The sequence below is a fragment of the Thunnus albacares genome, chromosome 11 (genome assembly GCF_914725855.1).
Source record: "Thunnus albacares chromosome 11, fThuAlb1.1, whole genome shotgun sequence".
NCBI lineage: Eukaryota > Metazoa > Chordata > Actinopteri > Scombriformes > Scombridae > Thunnus > Thunnus albacares.
In genome coordinates this window covers 21,150,592-21,177,888 of record NC_058116.1, presented here as the reverse complement: position 1 = coordinate 21,177,888, position 27,297 = coordinate 21,150,592, and the positions used below count along the sequence as shown (strand labels likewise).

The 27,297-nt window shown below is 39.8% G+C and overlaps 1 protein-coding gene across 1 annotated transcript; it reads right to left on the bottom strand.

The window, feature by feature from the left end:
* Positions 1-10,059: 10,059 nt before the first annotated feature.
* Positions 10,060-17,252, bottom strand: LOC122992459 (frizzled-7-A-like). The gene has a single exon (XM_044366251.1). It carries the CDS (start codon positions 14,475-14,477, stop codon positions 12,765-12,767), a length of 1,713 nt encoding a protein of 570 aa, XP_044222186.1. The 5' UTR covers positions 14,478-17,252; the 3' UTR covers positions 10,060-12,764.
* Positions 17,253-27,297: the final 10,045 nt, after the last annotated feature.

The window sequence follows — 27,297 nt, the reverse complement described above, 5'->3', positions numbered from 1 at the left end:
ACATTATTAATGAGAAAAATATTAATAATAATATTAATATTAGTAGACAATAAAGAGAACAACACTTGCATGAAGCCGTCCGCCATTGTTGTTATTGTGTTTCTTCTTCTTTCTCCTCCAATGAAACACAGCACTACTGCCACTATCTGTTTTGTCAGCAATATGACAACATTTCTGCAAAGCTCCATTTTCCCTGTACACACTAAAAGAAGAACTTTTGCATTAAATAAATGTTTATTTATTTAAAACCAGCCTACTTCAGTGTAATATCAGATCATCATGCTTACATATATCCCACTTAGAAATAATGGTTATGTGTGGCCAGTTGCAGGTCTCTAAATCGGAGAAAATACTCTTTCATTCATTTGGGTGGTTGGTGGGTGGATGATTTATGCGTACATGTGAATTCGGATGATGCATCACTAGTGGACAGCTTTATGTACCTTGGTGTCCACATCATTGAGGGCCTGACCTGGGGGCTGCATACTGACTCAGTGGTGAGAAAGGCAAGGCAGAGACTGTTTCATCTCAGACACTTGAGGAAATTCCAGGTATCCCCTGAGGAATTTCTACTCCTGCACCATCAAGAGCGTCCTGACAGGGAACATCAATGCGTGGTATGGAAACAGCACCAAACAGGACCGCAAGGCCCTGCAAAGAGTGGTTAGTTCAGCTGAACATACAATAGGTGGTGCTCTACCTGCCTAAAGGATATTTACACCAGGCTGCAAGAATAAGGCTAGGAGAATCACTAATGACCCGGATAACGGCCTTTTCTCCCTGCTGCGGCCGAGAAGAAGGTACCGGATACACCAGGCCAGAGCTTCTACCCTCAGGCCACTAGGATCCTAAATGGGGTAACTGTCCAAGACCTACCCCAACCCCCCAATATTATTAACAACTTTGTGCTTGTCATAACAGTATTTTGCACTATGATGCAGTGCAATGCAGCTGGTTAGCCTAGACCGGGTTGCACCAGCTATTAAGCCACTAAGTTTGTGTTTAAAGTCCTTCTTAGTTCCTTACTTCCTTAGTAACTAGTTTCAAACTAGTGATTTACTAAATCAGGTTGCACCATTAAAACCTGATATAATTAACAAATAGGTGGTTTAGAAATTTGTAAATCAGTTGCTAGGAAATATTGGTAGCATCATCTAATCAAAAGCAAACAACTACATAAACAGGAAGTCACGTCAAGTTTTAAGGGCCAAAAGATAAAATAAACTGAACTGCCAATCCTTTGTAAATGTAAATATTTCAACATTGTATTTATGTAGAAATGTGTATGTTTTAGAATTCCTGCAGTTACACTAAGAGGGAAATATCTGACTATGCTAACCTAACAGATAGCAGTATAGTAGATAGTGGTAATTTGGTCTAATGATTTAATGCCATACCATTTTTGTAATTGGGGGTTAAGTGTGTTTTGACTGTGGAATGTCAAGTCTCAGGTCAGATACTGTATGTCGACCATATACCATATTATTTATTCTACTCTTCAATCTAAATGGGTCAGATAGGTAGGGTAGTATGTGTAAATATTTAGTATCATCTCATCTGTACGTAAGAAATACTTTGTGTGGTGCAACTGGTTTGAACTTACAAACAGCTGCTGCAACCAGCTCCAGCCTTTACAGACTGAAAAATGCATAATTATGTCCAGTGAAATAATGTTTATATGAATATGTTCAAATATAAAAATATGTATAATATAAATTATTGCTTAGAAAAAATCTAGGGTATTTAATTGTTGTTTAAAAATATACATGTTTTTGTTTGTTTGTTTGTTTTTTGGCCCTATAACTAAGCTCTACCAATTAACTGGACATGAGTCGCAGACATACAATGACACACAAACACGTGTGATGGGCCTGGTTTTGTGCTGCCATTACGTGATGTTCACAATCCTTGAATAAAGCCATATCCCCCACAATCACAGTGGCATTTTCAAAGTAGCTCGGGGCTAATACATTTTCCTTACTTTACACATTGGGCTTGACAAGGAATGAAAAACTCAATGGATCTGTTCTGCAGGGAAAGCAACTTTGTTCTCTGTGGTTCAGATTTCCATTCAGAAGGACTTTGACACTTCTCTGTCTTTGAACTCTTCAGATGGCTTGAGAGAGTGTTTAGCTTGATCAATCTCATCCTTAAACTTAAAAGCAAAGTTTAAACTCTTCTGCATCTTTGAACTCCAACTCCCCAATTCTATTGTGCTCAGACTCACCTCTGCATACTAACAAAAAGCACTGTTAAACAAAGGTAACCTGAAAAGTTCTGAAACAATGGCCTGGATAATGCAAAGGAGAAGTCAGAGAGACTGAAAAGTCAAGAGGACAGTCTTAATGTCGTTTTTTAAAACTGTTTTTGTCTTGTATTTCCTTGGGGTTGTCAAGTAGCCCAACTGTATATAAAGTTAAGAAAAGGCGTCTGTCTGGTTTAATTTGGGGGAGGGCAGCAGCCGCCATCGAGAGACTTTCACTTCCCTGAGATATCTGTGGTCATAGTGTAAAATGTTTGTGTTAATTTATGTCCAAATACTGTACGCTTAATGTTGTTTTTTAATTACTGACATCTATGTCTTGATATTTCTTCACAGGTGAATAAAAAGTTGCTGAGAAGAGTAAGATTTCACCAAATGTATCAAATGTTACAGTAAATCATCAACCCCACAGAGAGCATAGGCAGCCTGTTTTTCTGGGCCTTTGTCATCCAGTATCTAATATTAGTGTAGAGGGACCTTGCACACAGTTGCATGTTTGTTCTGTAATGAGACCGCTGGTCCCAGAGCATAGCATCGACAATAAATTGATGTCCAGGGGATACAGTGATATAGTGGAGTGATGACCCTCAGGTTTAATCATCATGTTTACTCTGAGTATGTCTTATCCTCTGTGAAATGGCATCACAATGGACAGGCATTACATCAGCTAATCATCCATTTTATCAATAACAAGAATCATCAGGTTGTCTCAAAGAAACCAAGTTAAACTTTCATCAAAGTGTCCCATAAACACAGCACTGAATAAAGAGGGATCCATACAATGTGACTTGTTATGATATCTTTTCCATTATTTATTCTGTAGTATTTAGTTATTAAAAAATCTAAGTCAGGTTTGTCACACTGAAATTTGTGCAAAACTAAATCCACACAAGGAAGCTAAACAGTCATCCTCATACTTTATAATACTTTTTTTTTATAATAACCCTGATGACATCATCAGGGTTACCTTGATTTGAGTTTAAAGATAAGACATTCATAACAAGAATCCTGTTAAAAACTGTGGATATAATGTTATTTAGATGCATTGTGATAGTAACGAAAGACACTATCACATTGCATTGTGGGAAGTGTAAGATCCAGAGTTTCGGAGCTTGACAGTCAGCCTCTGCTGCTTCAAGTTTGACTTGTAAGCAGAGTGCCCCTTTAAAGGATAATTCCAGTTTATTTCAATATGGGTCTTATTTTCATAGCTTTAACCACCATTTCACTTATTGATGATAATAATAAAAATGTACTGACCAAATAACCAAGTACAATTTCAGAGATCTGAGAACATGTCAACGCTAAAAGGAAGTTTAGCAACAAACTTTTGCTCAATTACAAAATATGTGACTGGTCATTTTTACATTACCTCTACAGATTACTCTTCATTTTAGGTTTTACAGTACACATAATATATACTGTACTTGGTATACAGTCCAGGTGTAGTATAGATTATGAACATGTTCAAGTTCATCCTCAAGGTGTTGGATGGGGTTGAGCCCTGATGCTACATGCAGGCTAGTGTCATTTTTCCTCATCAAACTCAGAGAGCCATTTAAATAAGAATACCATGTGCACAGTAATGCCTCTCTCCTGAGTGCCAGCTGATGCAGGGCAAATTACAGAAAATCAAAAAAGTATTTCAGTGCACACCAGAATACTAGGATAGACACTATTTTATTAGGGGATTATGTTAACTCAGCTAAATTTATGCAAATGTATGCTCTTTACTTTTATTTTTACAATATTAGTTGTACTTTTTTGAATAATATTGGACAATGATAACGTATAACTATGAGCCATTCCTCAGGATAGGGAAATGGTCAACTCACCACTTTGTAAACTCTCCTCCTGCCAACTCCGCTACCTGACTGGTCGAGGTTTTCAAATGTAAACATTGTAGTAAACATCAAGGAAAAGGTCAATCACTCCATGCATTTGGGAAGAGCAACCATGCAGCCATCTTGCTGAGGTCAAAGTATGTTAACAAACTATGACACATGCCCCCAGTGATGTGAGAGGTCAGGAAATGGTTTATGTCAATCAGAGGCCTCCCTACAGTCTGCACTACATGACACAGTCTGGAGCATGTTCCAGGACACCACCATTGACGTCTCTGATGATATCAATGAATTTCCTGAGTCTGTGGTGGATTTAATTTGTGAAACAACAGAAGCAACTGTACCCCAAAATACACTTAAATCCTTCCACAACCAGAAACCATGGATCACCAGAACCATCTGGGATGCCATAATCACACTCCAGCATATAAGTCTGGAAACATGGACAATTATAAAACAGCAGCCTACAATGTAAGAAGAGCAGTAAAGGAGGTAAATTGGTACTACGGGAAGAAGGTGGAGGGCAATCCCAGAAGCATGTGGCAAGGTCTAAGAACTATGACAGATTACAAGCCCTCCGCCTCTACAGTTTGCCTACCGTCACGACCAATCAACAGAAGACGAAATAGCACACATCCTCCACATCACCCTATTTCACCTGGACAAGAAAGGGAGTTTACTGTGAGATTACTGTTCACTGACAACAGTTCAGCCTTTAACACTATAGTTCCCTCCAGGCTCGTCACAAAGCTTGACCTGGGATTAAAAACCTCACTCTCCATGTGGATCCTTGACTTCCTGGCATGACTTCCTCATCCTTAATACCGGAGCACCCCAGGGCTGCATTTTGAGCCCCCTGCTGAACTCCCTGTACACAAACGATTGTATAGCCACTTTTGACCAACAATACAGCTGTGGTGAGCCTGATCAAAAATAACAATGAAAAAGCATATGATGTAAGTAGAGGGCTAGGTCAATATCTACACCCCCCTTAATATCAACAGGTGCTTGGTGGAGAGAGTGGACAGCTTCAAGTGCTTTGGTGTCCACATCACCGACGGCCTGACCTGGGTGCTGCATACTGACTCAGTGGTGAGAAAGGCAAGGCATACTGAGAAATTTCTTCTCCTACACCATCGAGAGTGTCCTGAGAGAGAACATCACTGCCTGGTACAGAAAGAGCATCGAACAGGACTGCAAGGCCCTGTGGTTAGTTCGTTCCTTCGTTATGTGTCGTACATGCCTCCAGAACATAGATAGTTGCATACAAAAACACATATACATAAAACATTAATTACATAAAAGCAGACAAAAAGACTAATACATAGCTGGTCTTGTGATTAATGAGCAGTACAATTTAAAGTCATTATAACAGAGGGGACAAAACTTTTGCTAAAATGTGCTTTTTTCCATCAAGTGTTCTGTATATATACTGTATGAGTGGGTATTTATCAACTAAACCAACTTTACATTTCCTTCTGTTTTTTATGTAATTTATACCAAATTGCGCCACCCTCTCTGTAAAGTGTGTTAAAGATTAATTGTTAAATACTTTACTTTTATACATTTGTATAAAACTAAGGGACCTGTAAAATAAAGCATTAACCAATAAGCAATATGGTGACAAAACACTAACATTGTCAATAGGATATTACCACACACAATTCTAACTGATATGACCTGGCTCAAGTGGCCACAACAAAAGGGAGACACACCATCATGTATGTTTAACAAAAGACAAATGATTAAATCAAATTAGCAAATTAACTAAAAAATAAAAGATAAATGCGAGGTGCGTGATGCATGAGTGGAGCGCACGTGTGTGTGTGTATAGGTGTTGAAAGGTGCATAAAAGCAAGAGAAATAACTATGGCTACATAACTAAACCGAACCAGCTTGGGTATCTGGAGGGGAGAGCAGAGAGTTGCCAACAGCAGCAGCATCAGCCGCAAGCAGTCAGAGGAGAATGAGAGAGACTGCCGCAGCTGCAACCCACACTTTAACAACCCAGCAACCCTGTGTGCCCTCAGGTGTCGCCAGTTGGCCTAACAATCACCTGCAACGTCAGAGCAGACAGGTAAATCACAAGGCCAAACAAAAGACAACATCAGGGGTCGTCACACTGAACTTTGGGCCATCCATTTAAAATGGGGAATGATCCCCAAACACCTAAAAGCTGATTTAGAGACATGATACGGTACCTCAAATTTAAGAAAAATCAGTTATGATTAGTTATGATGATTAATTATGCACCCAGATATATCTGTCTATCTACAAACACTCTCATGACTGTAGGATAAAATAATTTGACACGTCACACAACAACATAGAACTCAACTTTAACAGAGGGAGTGATAACATGAATGTAACAGACTGATTAGTATAATGTATGGTCTAATATAAAGTCAGAGTAGGCTACTGTGGTTAACAGGCAGGTAAATAGACCACTGCATGCATTGCAGTGGTCTACTCTGACCACCAGAGGTCAGTATCAGGCCAGAGAGTTTCCATTATTACAGTTTTTCTCCACAGTTTTGATGCACCTCTGCCAATAGTGTTCAAAAACCACCAATGCTGTGATTACCTCATCATAACTTCAGATACCTTTAATGACTTATGGTTCTTTTAATATTTACACAAGCATCACTGAGTGCAGATTTCACCTGAGAGTCTTCTGCTCTCAGTATTCTCCATCTTGTTCCTAATTCTGAATCACATGTAAAATATTTACCTGGTGTTTGCACCACAGTTTGATTTGTCAAGGAAAATAAAACCAGTGGTGTGAACTGAATTAAATGATATGTCCTGATGTAAATGATGCAAAAGATATGATATATTTATTTTCGCTCTATTTATCACCGCCAACTGATTACAAGTGTCAACTTATGATTTGATGCACTGTATTGAAAAATATGTTTTCTTTACTGTCTTGCTTAAGTGAGGAGTTTTTCATTAGCCTACATCTTTTTTTTTCTTCTTACATAAACACCATGATGTGATTTTGATTGGCTGATTTGAGAACACACACACACACACAAATGAAAACAAAAAAATCTGCATTTGAAAACTGACACACAGTTTAGGGATTTGTGTCTCCTATTTCGAAAACTAAACTTTTCATTTCTAAGAATACATTTGTAGCAATGGAGAAAAACTGTATGTAAAGTAAAGTTACAGATTTTATATATACAGGAGTAATAAACAGACTGATGATATAAAGTTTACATCATCTGATATAAAGCCAGAAGAACAGGCTACTTTTATCTGTAGCAAGGAAACATACTGCTGCATGTATTTATAGCTGTTACCACTAGAGGTCAGTATCAGACCGGAGAGTGTGTGTGTAAATTCTGTTCATCCATAAAGTTTTGTTTCAAGGGTCACAAAGATCCCAGATGGCTTTCCAGCGATAAATGTTTCCAAACTGTTTCAGTGTGAAGTGAGTTTCAGAGCAAAATGAAGTCGAACTCAGTCTGAGCGGTAAAGTCCTTCTCCCACTGCGGAACCAGAAGAATATTCACATCAGAAAAAAGTGTCTGAGACTATGTGAAAGTATTTTATTTATTTGTTTGTGGATATTGAATGTCACTTTGCTTAGTTAGAAGCTCTCAGTGGTTTAGTTACAGTAGAATTACGGGTCAGTGATGCTGACAGGGTGTATTTACAGCAGATGAATGTTTTGAATTGACTCAATTCGATTCAAAACAGAAGAGTAGTATTAATTACACAGACGATCTTCTATTTTACAACAGTACTAACAGCCTGAGGCATCTTAGTTCAATAAAACCTGATCATTTGAAGAGGTTAGGTATGCATAACTGAGTTAAACTGAACTTGATATGAGATGTTTATGAGAAATACAACATTAAAGCCTGCATATGATCTCATAGTGACAATTTCGAATAGATTTCTAAATCTTACTACTACGTCACTAGTTACTACTACTGCAAATAAATTGACAGATTGTGGAGTAGACTATAAGTATTAGCGATGTGTAATCAGCTCAGATTTTTTTTCTGATTGATTTAAAAACCACTTATACTATTTTAAAATATAACTCTATCTCCATTAGTGCGTTTTAATAAAACTGCTTCTACTCCAGTTGTTTTGTATGTCAATGATCTTCTACTTCAATAAAATGTTAGTAGAACTGCAGTATTTCTACCCAAGAGGAATATTTTAGTTTGGTTCTCAGTCCTGCTCCTTTCGCCTAGATTTCGCCTAATTTCTCTTCAGAATTAACCATTTGTGCACTTCTGTGTGTCTATCTGTAGAGGACACTGCAGTATCACAAACTAATACAGTATGTTCTGAGCAGTAGGAGGATATTTATACACATGTATAAATATCCTCACTGGGGATGCTGTACGTAATGTACAGCATCCCCAGTGAACTCTTATTAGGATCTGCTTGCAGATAAATTTCAGAGCTGTTGTCAGACAGTTTTGCGCAAGTACTGTCCTTGTACTTTGCTCGAGATTTTATGGTACTCTCCTTGGTACAACTACTCTACTACTCCTCTACATTTTGGAGGCAAATGTTGTACTTTTCACACCTCTCTATTCATTTGACAGCTTTAGTTACTGGTTACTTTGCAGATTCAGTTTATTAATACAAAATATAATAGTTTTATAGATAAAGTTACCCAACAGTATATAAAGAAGTTCAAACTAGCCATACCTTCACCAGCTGTGACATAAGTGATGCTCACACATGAATACATGAATAATTATAATCCAGTGATAAATTATTAATTATTATTCTGAAATGGGCCATTCTACATAATGACTACTTTTACTCGTGGTACTTTAAGTAGAATTTGATTCTGATACTTATGTACATAGTCACATTTATAATGCAGGACTTTTACTTTTAACATAGTATTTGTACCTGGTAATTGCAACTGTGGTATTGCCACTTTTACTAGTGTAAAAGACCTGAATACTTCTTCCCCAACTGCTTTCCACAGTATCAACATAAAACACAGCAGGTAATGAAGGGTATCAGATTATTATGTCTCTAGAGCTGAGGTGATTGGCAACTATTCTCATAATCGATTAATCATTACAGTTCAAGCAAAAACAGTGAAAAATGCCACACATTCTGAAGTTTCTGATTGTCATAAACTGAATGTTTTGGACTTAAACAAGACATTTGAGGGCGCCACCTTGGTGAAGTCTTGATGGGTATTTCACTCACTGAAAAAACTGCAGCCCTTTATGTATCAATGACATGTAGGCTGCGTCTGAAATCACTCCCTATTTACTATATAGTACACTACATTTACCCTCCGCCATTTTATTTGAGTGTCAAAATGCTGAATGTATAAATATATCCACTATATATTGCCCTCAAAAAATGCCACAATAGAACGAAAAAAGTGGCGTACATGGCATGTACACTACTTTGCACATTTCAAAGATGTGAAAACTACCAACACACGACTCTGGAGCTGATGGTAATGACACAAAATGATGATGATTACTTAGTGTCTGAAATCCTGATTTGCTGCCCACTATTGAGTAAACTATTTAGTGTCTATTATATAGGGAGTAGTGAATGAGTGAATGAAGGGAGTGATTTCGGACACAGCCTTAAGGTTGTAGGACTTTTGTTCGCCTACTGGCCGGATTTCCTGCTAAGCTGCTTGACAATGTTGCCTTGTGTCACTGCTGATGTCTCTAAAGTCATGTGTCCCGTCCATGCATGACAAGTATTTTCACTGGCGTGCCACAAGGTTTAGGTGCCAAGTGAAAACAATAAGAACCCGACTTGGCTCATGCTTTTTTGCACTACAGCGTTATTTAACAATAAACTACCACACATAGTGTATGTTGACAAAACAATCTCAACTCAAGGTCCACTTACTCGGATATTAAGATTGTTTTGCCAACTCCTCTTTCCAAGGTCAAGAGCGAATTGTCAACGTGCGTACGACAAACCACACATTACAAACCTTATCGCTTTTATTTAAACTGTACAGATACAACAGGCTTATCTCATTTAAAAAACAAGTAAAAAAAGACAAAAATGAGTAACCCCATAAATACAATATGACTTTAAAAAAAACAGAGTCTGTGTTTACTTGGTGGTTTGCATATGTTCCAATAAAAATACACACACACACACGCATATTCCTTCTGAAAACAGATTGATACAAAACAAACAGATGAGTCTTGTTTCATTTACTCTGGCAGATCGCAGCTGCCTGAAGACAACTACACAGAATACTTTTGCCTTGTTAGGTAAAAACATGATGGATGACAGATGAGTCTGGTGTGGTGGAGTGTTGAGCTGTCTCCTGACTCATTCCTACATACTAACTTTAACCAGCGTTTTGAGGTATGCAGTACATTCACATGAGGAAAAAGAAAGGACATTTCTGGTCTATAAAATTCTTAAATGGTACTCTGTGAAGATTTGTGTGTTTTTTCTGGTATTAGTATGTTTGGATTTGGGACGCAGCTTTAGTGAAACAGAATCCCCAGATCTTAAGCTTTCTCTCCTTGTTCCAGGGTGTTTTTTTTCATTCATGGATTACACTTGAGACATGTAGAGAAATGTGCTGTATGACAAGAAACTAAAGCTTCTGACAATCATATTCTGCCTTGTAGCTGACTCAGTTGGGATCAAAACATGTTTTTCTGCTCTGATTTCTCCACATGATGCCACGATTTCCTAAATTGCTCTGAGAATTCATGACCAGTTCAACAGTGGATTATCAATTATATCACTGCTGGTCACTTTTTTTGCTATTGATGCCATAATATTCAACACAGTTAAGTGAAGACATTATTCTAAAATGAGTGTTTTCTCACTTGAATTCAAAGTGTCCACTTAAATTTCAAAAGCTACTCAGGTTTCATAAAATAAATTAACCGTTCTCCATCCTGAATTTGTTTTAATGATGAAGGGTATTTGGTTGACAGTTTCCCTTCTACTGCTTTAAAAAGGATGCTAATTGTTTTCATATTTGTTATGAACTGTTGAACCTGTTGAGGCCATGTAAATGCTAAATTCCACTAACAAACATCATTCATTTTCTTATATTAACCTGCCATATTATCTCAAGTGATTGAGTCCCAACCAAAACACTCCACCTCCGCTGAGCACCGCCATCTGTCTCCACTGCACAAATAAAAAGGTTGCGACCTTTGACCTTCCTACTGGTGTTTCCATTACTTAAAACATCAGGCACAAGAACAGAAACATCGGTTTCTGTAGCACAAGTAGCTCCTGTTTCCAGAAGCACAGAAAATAAATGCAGTTTCTCTGTGTTTAAAGTAGCCCAGACACTAAAAACAACGATTCTTTAAAAACTCTAAAAAAAAAAAATTCAGTCTGCTTGTGTGAAAACCCTTGTAGGATCTTCAAAAAAACAAACAACAGGTTTAGAAAAAAACCATTTAACACTTCAACTGAAATTATAAGGGAGTATGGCAGACTTCCGTTACAGATTGTACCGTCATCTTAATCCAGGATAAAATAACATTAAAAATCCTAAACAACCATTTCTACTGCCCACAGATTAAATCAGGATCCTTGAAATGGTGCTTTGGATGTCTTAAAAGCTTTAGTCTTTTTTGATGAAGGATCCAACAGTTCAGAGACCACACACAGAGACAAACAAAGAGCTGTTGCCTCTCCATTACAGAGAATAGAGGCCTCTCTGTATGTGTGTGTATGTGTGTGTGTGTGTGTGTGTGTGTGTGTGGTCTCTGTAACTGTTATATCCAGGTCGTCCTGTGGTGTTTCAGTCATTTCTTTAACACTTTCAACCTTTTAGAAATAGCTGTGCAAACCAATACATACAGTAACTTCATTCACCTTCGGAGTGAACATTCAACGCAAGAGCAAATTATCCAACAGTGTGGAGAAGAAAAAAAAAAAATTAAAAAATAATAAAAAGTTTTCTGCAAGATTTCCGGGCAGCCACTTAGCACATAATGGTTGAGTCATGAGTTGTTGCATTATGCTTCAGATTAAAAACAGGTGAGATTGTACTCTGCAACATCTAACACACAAATTAAAGCATTTCAGTCTTCAGCTAAAGGCAGAGTAAATTAAATTCGACATGTATAATCCAGGCATGCCTAATTCATGCATTCACAGTCAGAGGGTGCGGCTGCTGTAGGGATCAAACCTTTGACCTTTTTTTTTTTTTTTTTTTTGCTGCAGTATGGACAGAAGGCCACACACTGCTTGACCAGTCTTTTCTGGCATGAAGTTTTCCCACTGAGAAACTCAGAGTAGACAGAAAGTACATTCAACCTGTAATATAAAGGATGTAACCAGTAATAGGTAGGGAGTCATATCAAAAGTAACTTCACAAGTCCGGCTTTACAGTCCAGGGACCAGTATGGCCATTTACACCAGTTCGTAATCCGAAGATGCAAAAAGCTGCTGTCTGATGACCAAAAAAAAAAAAAAAAAACAAACAAAAAAAGAATATGCAGATTCTTCCACCTTCTATCAAATACATTTAAGATAAAAGTTTGGTTGTGTGTTCAAAGACAAATAGAAAAAAAAGACAAAAAAATGTCCAAAATAGTATTTAAAAACATTGAAAGCTATTTGACCTCATTTTCATGGTAATTATATCCAAAACTTTGCGGTTTTGTGGCTTTTTCAATCCTAAAAAAAAAACAAAAAAAACTTTACACCGTTGTCTCTCCATGGTTACCGTTGTTAAGGCCGTTGTAGTAGAACCTCCGCCATGATTGAAGGGTTTTCCCGGACCAGACCCAGAAACCCGAGGTGATCCCGACTATCATGGTCATCAGGTATTTGATCATGAACACGGTGAAGTCAGGGGTCATGGGGGCGAAGTTGTGAGCCGGGCAGGGCACGGCGAAGCGCTTACAGGTGTGCATGTGCCAGGTCCGCTGCCAGTGCTCCCTGAAGGCCTGCTCGTAGAAGTAACAGGCGATAACGATGGTGGCCGGTACCGTGTAGAGGACGCTGAACACACCGATCCGTACCATCAGCTTCTCCAGCTTCTCCGTCTTGGTACCGTCGTGCTTCATGATGGTTCGGATCCGGAACAGGGACACAAAGCCGGCCAGGAGGAAGGACGTGCCGATGAACAGGTAGACGAACAGCGGCGCCAGGACGAAGCCCCGCAGGGCGTCCACGTTAAAGATCCCGACGAAACACACCCCGGTCAGCACGTCGCCGTCCACCTGGCCCATGGCGAGGATGGTGATGGTTTTGACGGCTGGCACGGCCCAGGCCGCTAAATGGAAGTACTGAGAGTTGGCTTCAATAGCTTCGTGGCCCCATTTCATCCCAGCCGAGAGGAACCACGTCAGGGACAAAATCACCCACCAGATGGAGCTGGCCATCCCGAAGAAGTACAGCACCATGAACAGGATGGTGCAGCCCTCCTTCTTGGTGCCCTGAGCCACAGTCCGGTAGCCGTCTTCCTTGAATTTATCCACACAAACAACTTTGTCCTCCAGGAAAAACCCCGCAGCGTAGGCCAACGCCACCATGAAATAACACCCGGATAAGAAGATGATGGGTCGCTCCGGGTATCTGAACCGCCGCATGTCCACCAGATATGTGAGCACTGTGAACAAGGTGCTTACACAGCACAGGATGGACCAGATGCCGACCCAAAGCCGGCCGAATTTCACCTCATCCTCCCGGAAATACATGATGCCGGTGGGCTTGTTGGGCTCACACGGAGCCCCGCAGTCCTTCACCCCCATGAATCGGTAGCCCAGGTAGGAAGGCACCTCCAGCTGCAGCGGGCAGGAGAAGTCTTGGTGCTGGTTGTGCTGGGGCGTGCGCTGGTTGGGTCGGCCCATGTTTGGGGGAAGGGTCACAAGGTCGGGTGAAAAGGGGGATGATGAGGAGGCCGGGCTGCTGGGCTCGGATGTGTTCTGACCCACGCATATCTCTCCGGCTCCGTGGACCGGGAAAGCTTCGCAGCGGAGCCGCTCCGGCCACTGGAAGCCGAACTTGTTCATCAGGGCTTCGCATCCCTGCCGTGCCCGCTCACACAGGGACCGACACGGGGGGATAGCCTGCTCCAGCACGGTGCAGACCGGCGCATACATGGAGCAGAGGAAGAACTTTAGATCCGCAGAGCACTGGACCTTCACCAGCGGATAAAACTGGTGCACCTCAAGCCCGGCGTCCTCCTGGTTGGTGTGGCCCAGGAGGTTCGGCATGATGGTCTGGTTGTAGGCGATGTCGGTGCACAGCGGGATGGAGATGGGCTGGCAAAAACCGTGCTCTGGGACGGATATCCCAGTGTCACTGCTGTAGTGTTGAGCAGAAGTGGGTGAGAAGGAGAGCCCGCACGCCAGCCACATGATCCGCAGCAGCACGGAGCCAGCGGTGGACCTGGCCGCCGCCGCCATAGTTGAGAAAGAGGAGGGGGGGGGGGGAGGAGGGAAGGAAAAACTTTGAACCAAGTAGGGCGACTTGAAAACGGCTGAAAAGCGAAGCAAATCTACATTAAATGTCCCAACATTTAGCTTGTAGTCCGAGTAAATCGAGTCGAGGTAGCCGCAGTCGACTTTTTACGCGCAGTTTTACGCAGATAAATCCAAATGAAACGTCCGTCGTGTCATGACTTCTTGATGGTCTTTGTAAGTGACTCCATGCAGTCCACTCTCCACTTCTGCTCCAGTGAAAAATAGTCCCCCTTTTTCTAAAGGAAAAAAATAACAGTAACGCGAAAAAAAACTCTTCCAGCACGTTTAACAATTTAGCGTTATTACTTTGAGGCAAAACGCGAAAGATGAAACTTTTAAAAAAAGGTTATATTCCCATCGTTTTTCGCCTTGACTTCTCGCAGAGCGTCGGTTCGCAGGCGGTCGGGAGTCCCTCGCCTCTCTCTCCTCCCTCTGTGCGGATGCCACCGGTTTCCAGGCGCCCCCTCCATTCATGGACCCCCCCCGACACAACGCAGGGCGCCTGGAAACCGATGCTGCGTCTCAGCCAATCCCAGCATTTGTTTTCCTACAGGACTCGTTCCTGATTGGCTTTTCACTCACCATCGAAGGAAAATATGTTATAGTAATTACATTACACAAGAGATTTTACAAGAATACTCATTATTCACTATTCTGGGTAGGTTTACGCAATAGTTTACGTAATGTTTTATACTACTGAACAACTTAATTTGAACTTTAATTAGACATCAGAACCAGCATTATTGGCCAAGTATGTTTACACATACAAAGAATTTGACTGGTTTCTAGTGTCTCTCATGGTGCTTTACACACTAAAAGTCACTGGGTTAAAAATTTACACAGTTTGGGTCAATATAGCATCAACACAATGCTGGGTTAATGTTACCCAGAAAGCCACTCAAGACAAGGGGTTGTTTGACCCAGTTTTAGTGTTATTTTTTACTTTACTTTAAGCTTGTTATAACTTACTCTACTTTTTTTAAACTTATATCACAATCTGTTAATGATTGTTAACAACTTGCGTATCTGTTGACTGTCATATGCACATCATTTTGTATAAGAAACAATTAATTTGTGACTGTTTTTAGCTAAAGCTTGTTGTGTGGAGACACTGGGTCGAAACAACAGATTGCTACTGGGTAAAGTTAATCCAGTGTTGTATTGGTGCTGTATTAACCCAAACTGGGTAAAATTTGAACCCAGTGATTTTTAGTGCATACACTCAACAATCTTCAGAAAGATACACAAGGACAACAAGCCAAACAAAGATGATTAAACATAAACATATCATTATTATTTATGAGCAAATCGGTGAAAACATAGATACATAAATACAGAAAAGTGGACAACAACATAATAGTGCATACAATAGTGTATAATAGTGGATACAAATAGTGCAAAGGTGTGAAGAGTGCAAAGAGTGCTGGAATAAATATTGAATGGGTAAAAAATTGATAAGTTACTTTACATACATACAGTAGGTGGTTGTGTGCAGTATATACAGCCTGCACTTTGTTTTTACAGCTGAAAGTACAGTGTTAATATATATTTAAAGTAAAAATCAGCATATTCACTGAAAGTTAGTAAATAGAGGATGTCAGAGCTTCTTATAACTGAAAACATTGGAACTTATATATAAAGTGCATAAACACAGCAGCTTGGTTTCAGACCTCTGAACTCCTGTTTTTTTTTTTTTCAGATTTTTCAGATCTTTTGTTTTACAGATTTTTCAGCGATTCAAAGAGTTAATGTTAATTAAAATTAACTAGCGAATCAGTCTCATTATCAGGCTACAAACACAGTGAAGTTAGATTACCGATATTCACGGTCTAAATAGACAATTTTGCATTTATGTGCACAAGCAAAATCTCTTTGCTGTAATGGAAGGTGATTTCAAATGGAATAAAGTGGAACACTGCCAGCAACTGTGGAGTGATCAGCATTATAACTTCCTTTTGTTGAGGTGCAGACAAACACTGGAAGTGCTCAAAGGGGATCATTCTTGCAATCGTTTCCCTTTGTTTACTCAATCTCCAATCAGCAGTATCTTATATGTGTATATATATAATGTATATACAGTTAAAACTGGAGTACTACCTGTAGACCAAACTCTCCAAAATATAAATGTGGCACATCATTCTATTACCATATGAATGCTCTTTTAACATATCTTTATTTTAACATGATACATTTTGCACATCAGTAATCATACTTAATATTAAAAAGTACTTCCTGTAGGATAAATGGCATTCTGACATATGCTCACAACAGAAAATGATCACTTCACTGTGTTGTTCACGTCCGTTTATATGTAACCTTTCTACCGTCTACACTATCTCAGTGTGCAGCTGTGAGGTTGAGTTGGATCCATTTCCTCACAGAATCTCTACACACACAGCCAGTCACTGTAGGGCATGTAAACACACTTCAGCACAGCAAACACACCACGAAAACAAGCACATGAAACCCCAATGGATTCAGACATCTTAACCACTTGACCACAGCGAGTACCTGTTGGTGTTTACTGCCGAAAGAGGTTCACTGCAATCAATTAGACGCAGCACCTCAACCGATCTGTATCATTGGGAGAACAAACAGCAACGGCGACGGTCAAAGCAGCAGTAAAGTGAATTTACAGCACGAATCATCTGCCCACAGGCGACCAACTGTGGGAGGTGTAGGCAGTTCCTGGTGGCCCTTCTGCATTTGGTGTGTTTCTACCCTCAGTGGGATGAAAGGGGGGTGGGGGAAGGGACAGGAAGAAGAGAGAGGGTCGAAGAGGGCAGGGGGGAGAAAGAGAGCGAGAAAGGGCAGGAAGGGAAGTTGAACCTAAAGGAAAAGTCAGTAGAGTTACACGCTGTCAGCTGGCCTCTGAATAACAAGCAGAGTTAGATTAAAATAAGCCAGCTGGTCAATTTGTGACCCACCACAGATTGATTTACAAATGTCCTGTGTATCTGTGCCACTGAGCTGACACAGCTGACCACAATACTACTAGAAGGACTTTCTGATTCAATCTTCGTCCTCTCTCCAAGAAAGGAACTACTTTGTGTCATTCAGCAATAATGCATCATGACATACAGATTTCCCCAAGGCTCTATCCCCGGGCCTCTTTTATATACAACATTTACAAGCTTCCATTAGGCCAAACATAATAAATCACAAAATTACGAAAGTGTAGCTTTGTCACCAAGCAGCTACTACTTGTCTCTGTAGTTGTAAATATGTGACTGCATGTGCTTAAACGACCTTTAGTTAAACACAAAGACTTTCATCTCTCATGTTTTAGTCATGGACTATTACTATTATAAACAGCGATGATCAGATGGTTCATGTCCAGGATTGATTTTGATCAATGTGTCCATGTTTTTTCCCCCAGCAGGTTGGACTGTTGTATCAATTCTCAGCGTCAGCTCATTCAGAGTGCTGCTGTCAGGGTCGTAACAAAGGCGACTGAACACACCTCACCAAATCTTAGGTCTCTGCACTGGCACATACTTTCACAAAAGAGTTTAAAATGGCGCTGCTTATCTTTAAATCCCTGGATCATTTTACACAAAAACATCTCTGACTGTGTTTTATTACAGTATATGAACCCTCTCAGGTAATCTTGCAGCAGTCTGCTAACCGTTCCCTGGAGAAGCAGGGTTTAGGTATTGTGCTCCATGTAGCTTGTACAAACTTACAGCAAATATTAGCTTTGCCCAAACCTTTAAAATAGGGTTAAAGACTTTTATTCTCCACTGCTTTTGGCTGAAGTGCTCAGCATTATCCACCTTGCACTTACATGCAATTCTCTTCTATTTATTTATCTGATCTTTACAATTAAAAAACGTTCTCTTTCTATACTTTTACTCATGCTGCATTTATAATTTACTATCATCATATTTTCCATCTGTTTCTACTGTATACAATCGAATAAAAAGGAAAAATGCCTAAACAATAATGTACAAATTTTAAAAATACATTAATTAACAAGTATGTCACCTGGAGCTGTGTTCAGTAAGACTGAATATAACAACCTTGTGTTATATTCAAGCACACAGTTTAAAAAAACATCAAAAAACACATCATAAAATCAATGAAGGCCTGATGAAGGCCCAGTGCCGAAATATGTAAAGACGATTCTTCCAGTTAGTCAGCTTAGTGTTGCCAAGTTATTTTTTCACAGTTTAAAAATGTAGACAGACCGAAGAATTTGATACAGGCTTTTCTTTTTACTGAGTCATATTGTAGATGAAATCCATCTAAAACCTTGTTGGCAAAGTGCAGCAGGATGACCTCATTGGTAGCTGTGTTGTTTTTCCATCTATCTATCCAACCTGTGTTTCTAATATGATCAATGCGCTCTGACCTCAATCACATCTCACCCATCAATACATTTATTACTGCAAACCAGATTGCATTGATGAGCAAAAGAGGAGGAGGAGGAAGTTGGTCCAGCTGAAATATATTTAATGTGGCGTCTGGTTATTAACAGTTTGTTCATTTTCCAGACAGTAAGCTTTTCCAGGAGGCTTCTTCTTTTGCGCATAAATGAAATGACCTCATCTGGGTTTGGAGTTGTTCAGAGACATGCAGACGCCATGAGGGTCACATCTGTAACCTCTGCATTAAAGCAAACACACTTCCAATAAAGGTTGAAGACAGCGGGTTGCCTTTGAGGTTTTTACTGGAAGCAATTGTGAAACTGTGAAAACAGTTTTGGACAACAAATTTAATGATGGTGATTCAAATCAGAAAAAGCCATAAAAACAGTCAGATCAAAGTTATTTTAAATATTAATGAGTGCAGTAAAAAGAAAACTGGATTCACAAGTATAAGCTAGCTGTCAAATGAGTTGTACTGTTCATGCAGGGAAGAAACACAGTATCATCTGTAAAGATCAATATTAAGCCCCCATAGGAAGCACAGCACTGTAATTGCTCTAGTAAACATACACATAGTCCATAAGAGTGAAAGTAAAAAGAGTAAAAAACTCAACTGTTAGCCCAACAATAATTCAACAGCTCAAGAGAACTAGTAGCGTTAAACTGGCTAGCCTGGTTAGCAGTAAGCTGATCAGAGAAAATCAGAAAAAGTCTACAAACTCACAAATCCACAATCACAATCAACAGCTGTAATGAAAGATAATGCTCTAACAAGGGAATTTAAAATATGTCCAGTGGTGGTTGCTACTAGCAACAGAAACCAAATGCTGGTGACAGAACATCAGCTGAAAGAAACAAACACTGAGGCTATAACTGGGAGCCTCAGACAGTCTGAGGGATCAATTAACTAAAATTCTGTCAACTTCTGATTAGAAGATTGGTTTCACTGGTTGTGTTGATGAACAGCTGTGTAACATTTAAAGACACCAGCTATTAAAGCTATTGATTAAGAATGTTGTTAGTACACCGTGATTTCCCAGGAGAGTCGGCTGTTGGATAAATCACCATCTGAGCGTCACAGTTCACTGAACCAGTGATGTCAGACATGTGGATGGACTGAAGCAAGGGTTGATAGATGGATGAATGGTTGGATATATTGATAGGGGGTTTGGAGCTGCCAGATTCTGATGAATTAACTGCCCAACAAACCATTAAACAATCACAGAATAATGAACCTAGTGTCATTATCAATTACTATCATTGCTTGAGAAACGTATTTCAACAGTTTCCTACTTTGCAACACTTTCTGTATTCTGTATTTTATAAATGGGACACAATTCAGGGCAAAGCACATACAGTTATTACAGTTTTTTGTACATGCTAAATCAGAGCGCTACAAACAATATGATACTTTTGCTTCCATAATGACCTAAAGGTGGAATAAATACAAGTTCTTATAAGAATTAAAAAAACAATGACTCTCCAGCTTACTTATAATGGAAGTCAATGGTGTAGAGGGTCAGTCAGAAAAGCATCTGAGGTACTCTTGATAGTGAGTTAAAAATCCTTTATTAATATATGGATATACCAGTGCGTTGCGACTCAAGGAGTCTTCTTCAGGGTATCAAGTTCTTATAAAGAAGACTGCAGTAAAGGTAAGGAGGATAAGTGATGATAATTTGAATCTGTCATACAGGTACTTTGTTGGAGTTTGATGGTTAAACCTCTTAAACCAAACTGACCATAGTTGCTTTGAATATTCTTAAACTGTCACCAGCATACACACATAGACACACAAATGCAAAAACATGCACTTTGTACAAATTTACAAGTAGTTGTTGCAAAGATTTCAGTACTGAAATGACTCTGATTTCTCTCCCTGCCTCTCACTCACTCAGTCACTCACTCACACTCCTGGTTTCTCTGTGTGGTGTAAAACACAGCATTTAGTAGCCACACCGGGTCAAATGGATGCACTTTGGCTCATGTAACTGTGGCTGTTTGTTTGTGTTTGCATATGTATGTGGATAGTGTCTGCGGTGGTCAAACAGATGGAGGCCGTCCAGCAGGTTTCCAGACAGTCAGTCACTGTTTGGACTGCGGTCCACTGCAGCTGGACATCTGCTGGAGAGAAAAAAGTGTTACACAAACAACTAGATTTACAGTAGACCAAGGTGAAATAAACAAAACAAAACAGATTTTGCTGGTTCAGACTGTGCTTGCTCAGTTCAAGGTTTGCCAGACGCGTGACCACCATGCGAAGCATTTGAGCTACCGTGTGAAAACCAATACTGAGCAACTATTTAGATATGGCCTTGAGGTGGAAAAACACAAGCCTTTTAGTTTGGTCAGAGGAGGTTTTCCAATTTGAGGACGGCTTACAGGACATGTTAGCTGACCAGGTTGGTCTGAACAGCATGTTAAGTGTTTTGAAGGAGTGCACTAGAAAGTTGAATGCACCTTGCTGGTGTATATTTATGCTTTAATCCATGTATAAGTGAGATTATGTAAATCATGCGATTATTGCGTAAATTATATGAATCTTACATTTAATTTAATTTAATTGCAGGGTCCAGAGTCATCCCTCATCACCTCTCATCTCATGTCAGCCTTTTACTGTCGACTATCAAATAACAGACCATATCGTACTTAAAAAACAACTTAGAGATAGAAAACATCACAATGAACACCATGTCTAGTTTTATTTCTAGTAAAGGTAGGTTTTTCTTGTCTGTTAACAAGACTGTAAGTGTGGATTGACATGAAAAGTCTGTGATTGTGGTGCTGATAGTTTACTACAAAGGCATTTTTAAGAGGATTTTGAGGCCTTGTCCCCACCATATGAAACCACTGAGTCTGCTGCACAATGTTCCAATAAACACAATGTTGAATCCTTTGAGCATTTCTGCTCGAAGAAGACAGCTCGAAGAAGACAGCTCTTGAACACACTACAGAAGACTTTGGACCACTTTATGCTGCTAGCCAAAAGTAAGTAAGTAGACATTTAATTATATAGCACTTATCAAAACAAAATTTACAGAGTGCTTCACATTAAAATCATTAAATATCACATCTGTTTAAAAAAGCAAGCTAATATAAGTGGGTTTTGAGAAGTTGGCTACGACCTGGGCTTACTATCAAGGTGACATTAGCGCCATCAGAGAAGGTAATCATGGTGACAATAATGGAGAAAAGCAGGGGAAAAAAAGATGAATGAAGTCTGGGTTGTGGATGTGTTGTCCAACCACTTTGGAAAGTAGAAGTGTTAATCCGAGTGGCTACACTCACAGGCATTCACAGTGTTGCGCTCCTTTGTACAAGCGCCAGAAATAGTTACGTAACAAATGAAAAAAGTACAGAGCCTCCAAAGTCCCTAAATGTAATATTTTTTGGACGCAGCCCCCACAATTCCAACGTCAGACAGATGTGGGGAGAGGTAGTTTCCCAAGCCCTTCAACCATCCGACAAGTACTTCTGATAAAGCATACTGGCAGCTTGAAGCTAATGTTGTGAAACATGGTGGGGAAAGGCCTCTAAATGACTCTGGAGGATTTAAGGATGTCAGTTAGACACAAGATAGATGACAGTAGATCAGGATGAGTAGCATCTGTTTAATTCTGCAGCTTTGAAGCCATCTGTAAAAGGTATAACATACAAATAAAAACAATGATTCTTCAACAATAAGTTGCTACATTATGCTTTCCTTGTGTATGTGTGTGTGTGTCTGTGTGTGTGTGTGTGTGTGTGTGTATGTGTCTGTGTTATGGGTTGGTGTATATATAGCAATACAGAAGTGTGTGTGGGACACTCATCTGAATGGGGGGAGGGGAGATCGACCTTAAGAAGTAAGGAGAGGGGGAGAGAGAGAGAGAGAGAGGAATGCAGGCAGCTGGTTTGTGTCTGTCAGTGCAACACAGAGAGCCTACAGTGCTGGACTACACACACACACACACACACATATATATACACACATACACACACGCACACACCCACCCACCCACACACACATACACATAGTGATGAAAGAGCGATTTATTTGGACCAACAGAGTGTGTGTTTGGTCCGGTGGCGGGCAGCAGGAAGCTCACTGGCTGACATCTCAACAACTTGGACAAAAACTCTATACAGTATGTGAGCGTGTTGCCAGAAGAGTCCACGCAGTACATTACACACAAAATGTTGGATGGAGTAGAAATAATAAAAAATAAAATCGTATCAAATACTGCTCCTCACTAACCTCATTATTGCTGAAAACTAATGGTTGGGAACACAGTAACATACATACACTTTTCATTGTTTTTGATCTGTGCTGCAGCACATTGGATTTGGATTTTGATTAAACACATCTTTGGCATTTCTGCTGTTGTACTGCAATTTCCTGTTACTTATCATCAAACATATACGGTCTATCTGCGGTAAATTAGTATCATCCCTGCTGATTTATCGGTTGTCATCTACTTGGCAATAAACATGACAGTAAATAAGCCATTATACAACAATATATGTAGATCAAATAAAAATGTAGACAGTGTAGGGGCTCACTATCAAGTTGAAACATGTACACATATGTATCAAATTAAATATTTTTTTTGTAGCATACATCATTATACAATTACAATGTGTAGTGAAATGCTGCATTGCCACAGTCCAAGATTGTAGTATGTGCAATTCAAAGAAATATTAGGAATATTAACCTAATATAGTAAACTAATATATTGCTCTAAGATGAGCATGAATCATGTAATGTGGGACATGATATTTGAACATGATTGAAGTGTTGATGAACATGAATCAATACTGCACATAACAGTAAGTAATATTGTATTTGATTACACAGAACAGTAATTATCTATAATAATACATAATGTGTTAATATAATTACACATGGTGAACAAGTAGCAGCAGCAGCACAAAAGTAGTCAGACGAGTATTAAGTGAGTTCAGTTCAGATCTTAAATGTTAAGGAGCCTCAAGGCCTGAAGGTACAAAACTCTTTCAGCCTGCTGGTCTGAGCTATGAATCTTAACACCGTCTGCCAGATGGCAGCAAGGTAAACAGTTTGTGTGCTGGGTGGCAAGAGACCTTGATTGATGAATGTTCTTGCGTTTGTAAGCAGAGACACGCCAAACCAGAGATGCAAGAGTTGTCTGGTGAACCCACATCAAAAACTTAGTGCTGGTCATGGCAGTGGCATTTAGAAGGGAAGATGGCCGCACACTAAGCTCAGATGACTTTATTATATCACAGATGTTTCGGCCTTACTTTGTCTTTCTCAAGGCAAGTTCAGTACACGTGTCAGATACTGTACAGCGTTAGATATACACATTTCACACCTGGTACTAATTTCCTTCCATAAAAGCTGGGTAAGTGAGACATCTGAACATTTTAGGTCTTTATGTTGTGTTTCTTGGTGTCAAATGTGTGGCCATCTTCCCTTCGATACAAACCAGAGATGCAGAGATCTGAATGCTCTCAATGATGGTGCGTCTATAAAGGTTTGTGAAGATTGCCGGGCCCAAGCCAAACTTCTTACATCTCTTCGGAGGGAAGAGGTGGGCAGTTTGAACCAACATTTCAGAGGTTAGTGATGTCCACATCAATGCCACATTCATCTCTTATAGGGTGGATGAAAAAGTTGAGTAAGATTCCTGTGTTAAACCTTGACATCATCAGACAATTTAAGACAGTTATGAGAGTTGAGGGTTAAAAATACTGTGCATAGACAACATGACACTATATTAATTCAATTTAATTTTCACCACCTTGAACAACAGACTTTGGCTGATGTGAGGTGTCCCTTTTTGCACATCCATAATAATAATATATAATAATAAGTCACATACATTGAGTTTTCAGAAAAGTCAGGGTTCTCCACTTATAATTACAACTTGGAAGCTGGCGTGAAAGCAATTTACGACTGGGAATCTCATAATTACAATAACTGATATGACTTGAATGCAGCACAAATAACATGAAACTGCTGACACTCGTAACCTCAGTTCTGTCGAAGTGTACGAGGGGTGTGGTCGCCTTCCTGAAGCTTGCTTGTTGAGGTAGAGGGTTGTTGTCCTGACACCAACTCACTAGGACTTTGACTTCCTGCCTGTAAGCTCACTTACCAACCATCAGTGATGAAGCGCATAGGATGGTTGTGTCGTCCACAAATTTGATGATGGTATTTGAGCTGACAGGAACAGGTAGCACAGAGGGTAGAGCATGCAGCCCTGTAGGACACCTGTTCTTTGGGTCAATGAGGAAGAGTTGGCAATTGTCACCACTTGAGGCCTATTTGTCAGGAAGTGAAAGACTTAGCTGTAGAGGGAGATGTCAAGTCCCAGGTCCATGTCACCAGAACTGTAGGCAGTGTACTGTGCTCTCAATTTAGATCAGACTTTAACCTTAATGCATTTGGGTTGGGAGTGACTGTAAATTCATTTTGGTAATATTGTCATCAGTCCACTCTATGATGTAAAGTCAGTAGACATGCCATCAAATGAGTCCCTAACATCTGTTAGTTTGTAATCTCAAAATAATCCTGGAGAGTGTGGTCACTTCACTGCTGGACAGTTTGTGCTGAGCTGGTTTTTCCTGTTTAAGTCTTTGTTTTTATGCTTGGAGGAGCAGAGTGGAGATATGATCTGTTTTCCCAAAGGCGAGGTGGGGGAAGGTCTTACAGCTCTGGTCCAATGTGCATTCACCTCTGGTAGGTATGTTAGCATGCTAGTGATACTTGTGCAGAGTCTTTTTCATGTTTATCCTGTTGAACAACACCAGTAGTTTGGGAGAGTCTTTGTTATTTTCCACCACTAGTGCCACTAGTCACCACTTGTCAAGATGGCGCCGTCCTATGGTAACTTGGTGCTGCTCTGTTTGTGTATTTTTTGTGTCCACAAGTGGATTGTGTGGACTGTTTACTGAAGTATGAACAGATGCAAATCCGAGATACCGTGCAGGATGTACAACCTAAACTGTTTTTCTCATCAAGCAACTTTGTGCTTGGGATCTCGGTGGAAGCTAATGCTAACACCAAAACAACACGCTCATACATCCTTCTACATGAATCTAAGGTGGTGTATTGACTCAAAGATCCTGTCAAATTCTTGCTCGCCTGAGGTTGAGAGTCTCACAATCAGATGTAGACCTTTCTATTTACCGAAAGAATTCTCCTTTGTAATATTAGTGACTGCTTATGCACTTTATATTTGCACTTTGCACTGCAACTTTAACTATAATATGCACTTTTATTTCATGCACTGTTTTATTTGCATTACACAGCTGGCCTTTTTAATGTGTGTCTGTGATTAGGTTGGCATGTAATGACTGAGGTCAGGCTGGAGAGCGCTAACATTTTACTCTTTTTGTTTTTACCTTTTACCTTTTACTTTGTGCTCTTTTTACTTTTTATCATTATTGGCTATGAAACAAATTATATGTGTGTACATGGACTGTATTGTTTTTTGAGCTGCACTGCAACAAATTCTAATCAACTTGTTGAAATGGCAATAAAGCATTGAAATTGAGCTGAATTTTCTTTACCACACACAATAGTCCTACTCCTTTCCATTTACCCTCCCCCACAGCACACACGCATACACACACACCAGCCTTGGAGGTGATGTGCTAATTGATGCAAAGTAATGGAGGAGGTGAAGTCATAATAGTCGCCCTGCTAAGCTTTGCAGAGTTGTTGTGTTTGCAAGACTCACACTGAAAAAAACTCCATGTTTTCTGAACATGTTTATTTGATTGAGATTTGATTAGAAAAAAGCTTGAAATAAAGCAAACAGAGAAGAGGAGAAACATGAAGAGAAAGAACAGAAGGAGGAAGAAGGGGGACATGGAGAAGGAAGAGGATTAGGCATGGGGGGGTGGAGACCTCCTGCGGTTTTGAGGTCAAACACACAGCTGTGGTCATCACCTTTCTCTGCAGGGGACTCACACACACACACACACACACACACTCACACACACACTAATGCGATCATCACTCTCTATGGGAGTTTGACCTGAGCCAGATGGTCACCACTCTCTTTTTATGACTCTTTTTCTGTCTGCCTTCTCTCTGTCCGCACCTAAAGTCTGAGCTTTTCAAATACGCTCTCCAGACTCGATACATTTCAAAACACCAGTCTTTAATTGTGGTGTGAATGTGGCAAACAAAACCAAATCAATGTTGTATCAATAACACGATTCCACAGGGAGCTGTGTAGCAAGAAGAGACATTTCCGTCGTCTCAAACTCTCTGTGATGGCACATTTTGAACACCAACAGGCAACAACACCTACAACACAATAGGTGCTGTCATTAACCTGTATTTAAGTTTATGCTGTGAAAACAGTTACAAAAAGATCCCAGTAGTGCAAAACCACAGGAATTACTTTTTGCCTTGATAA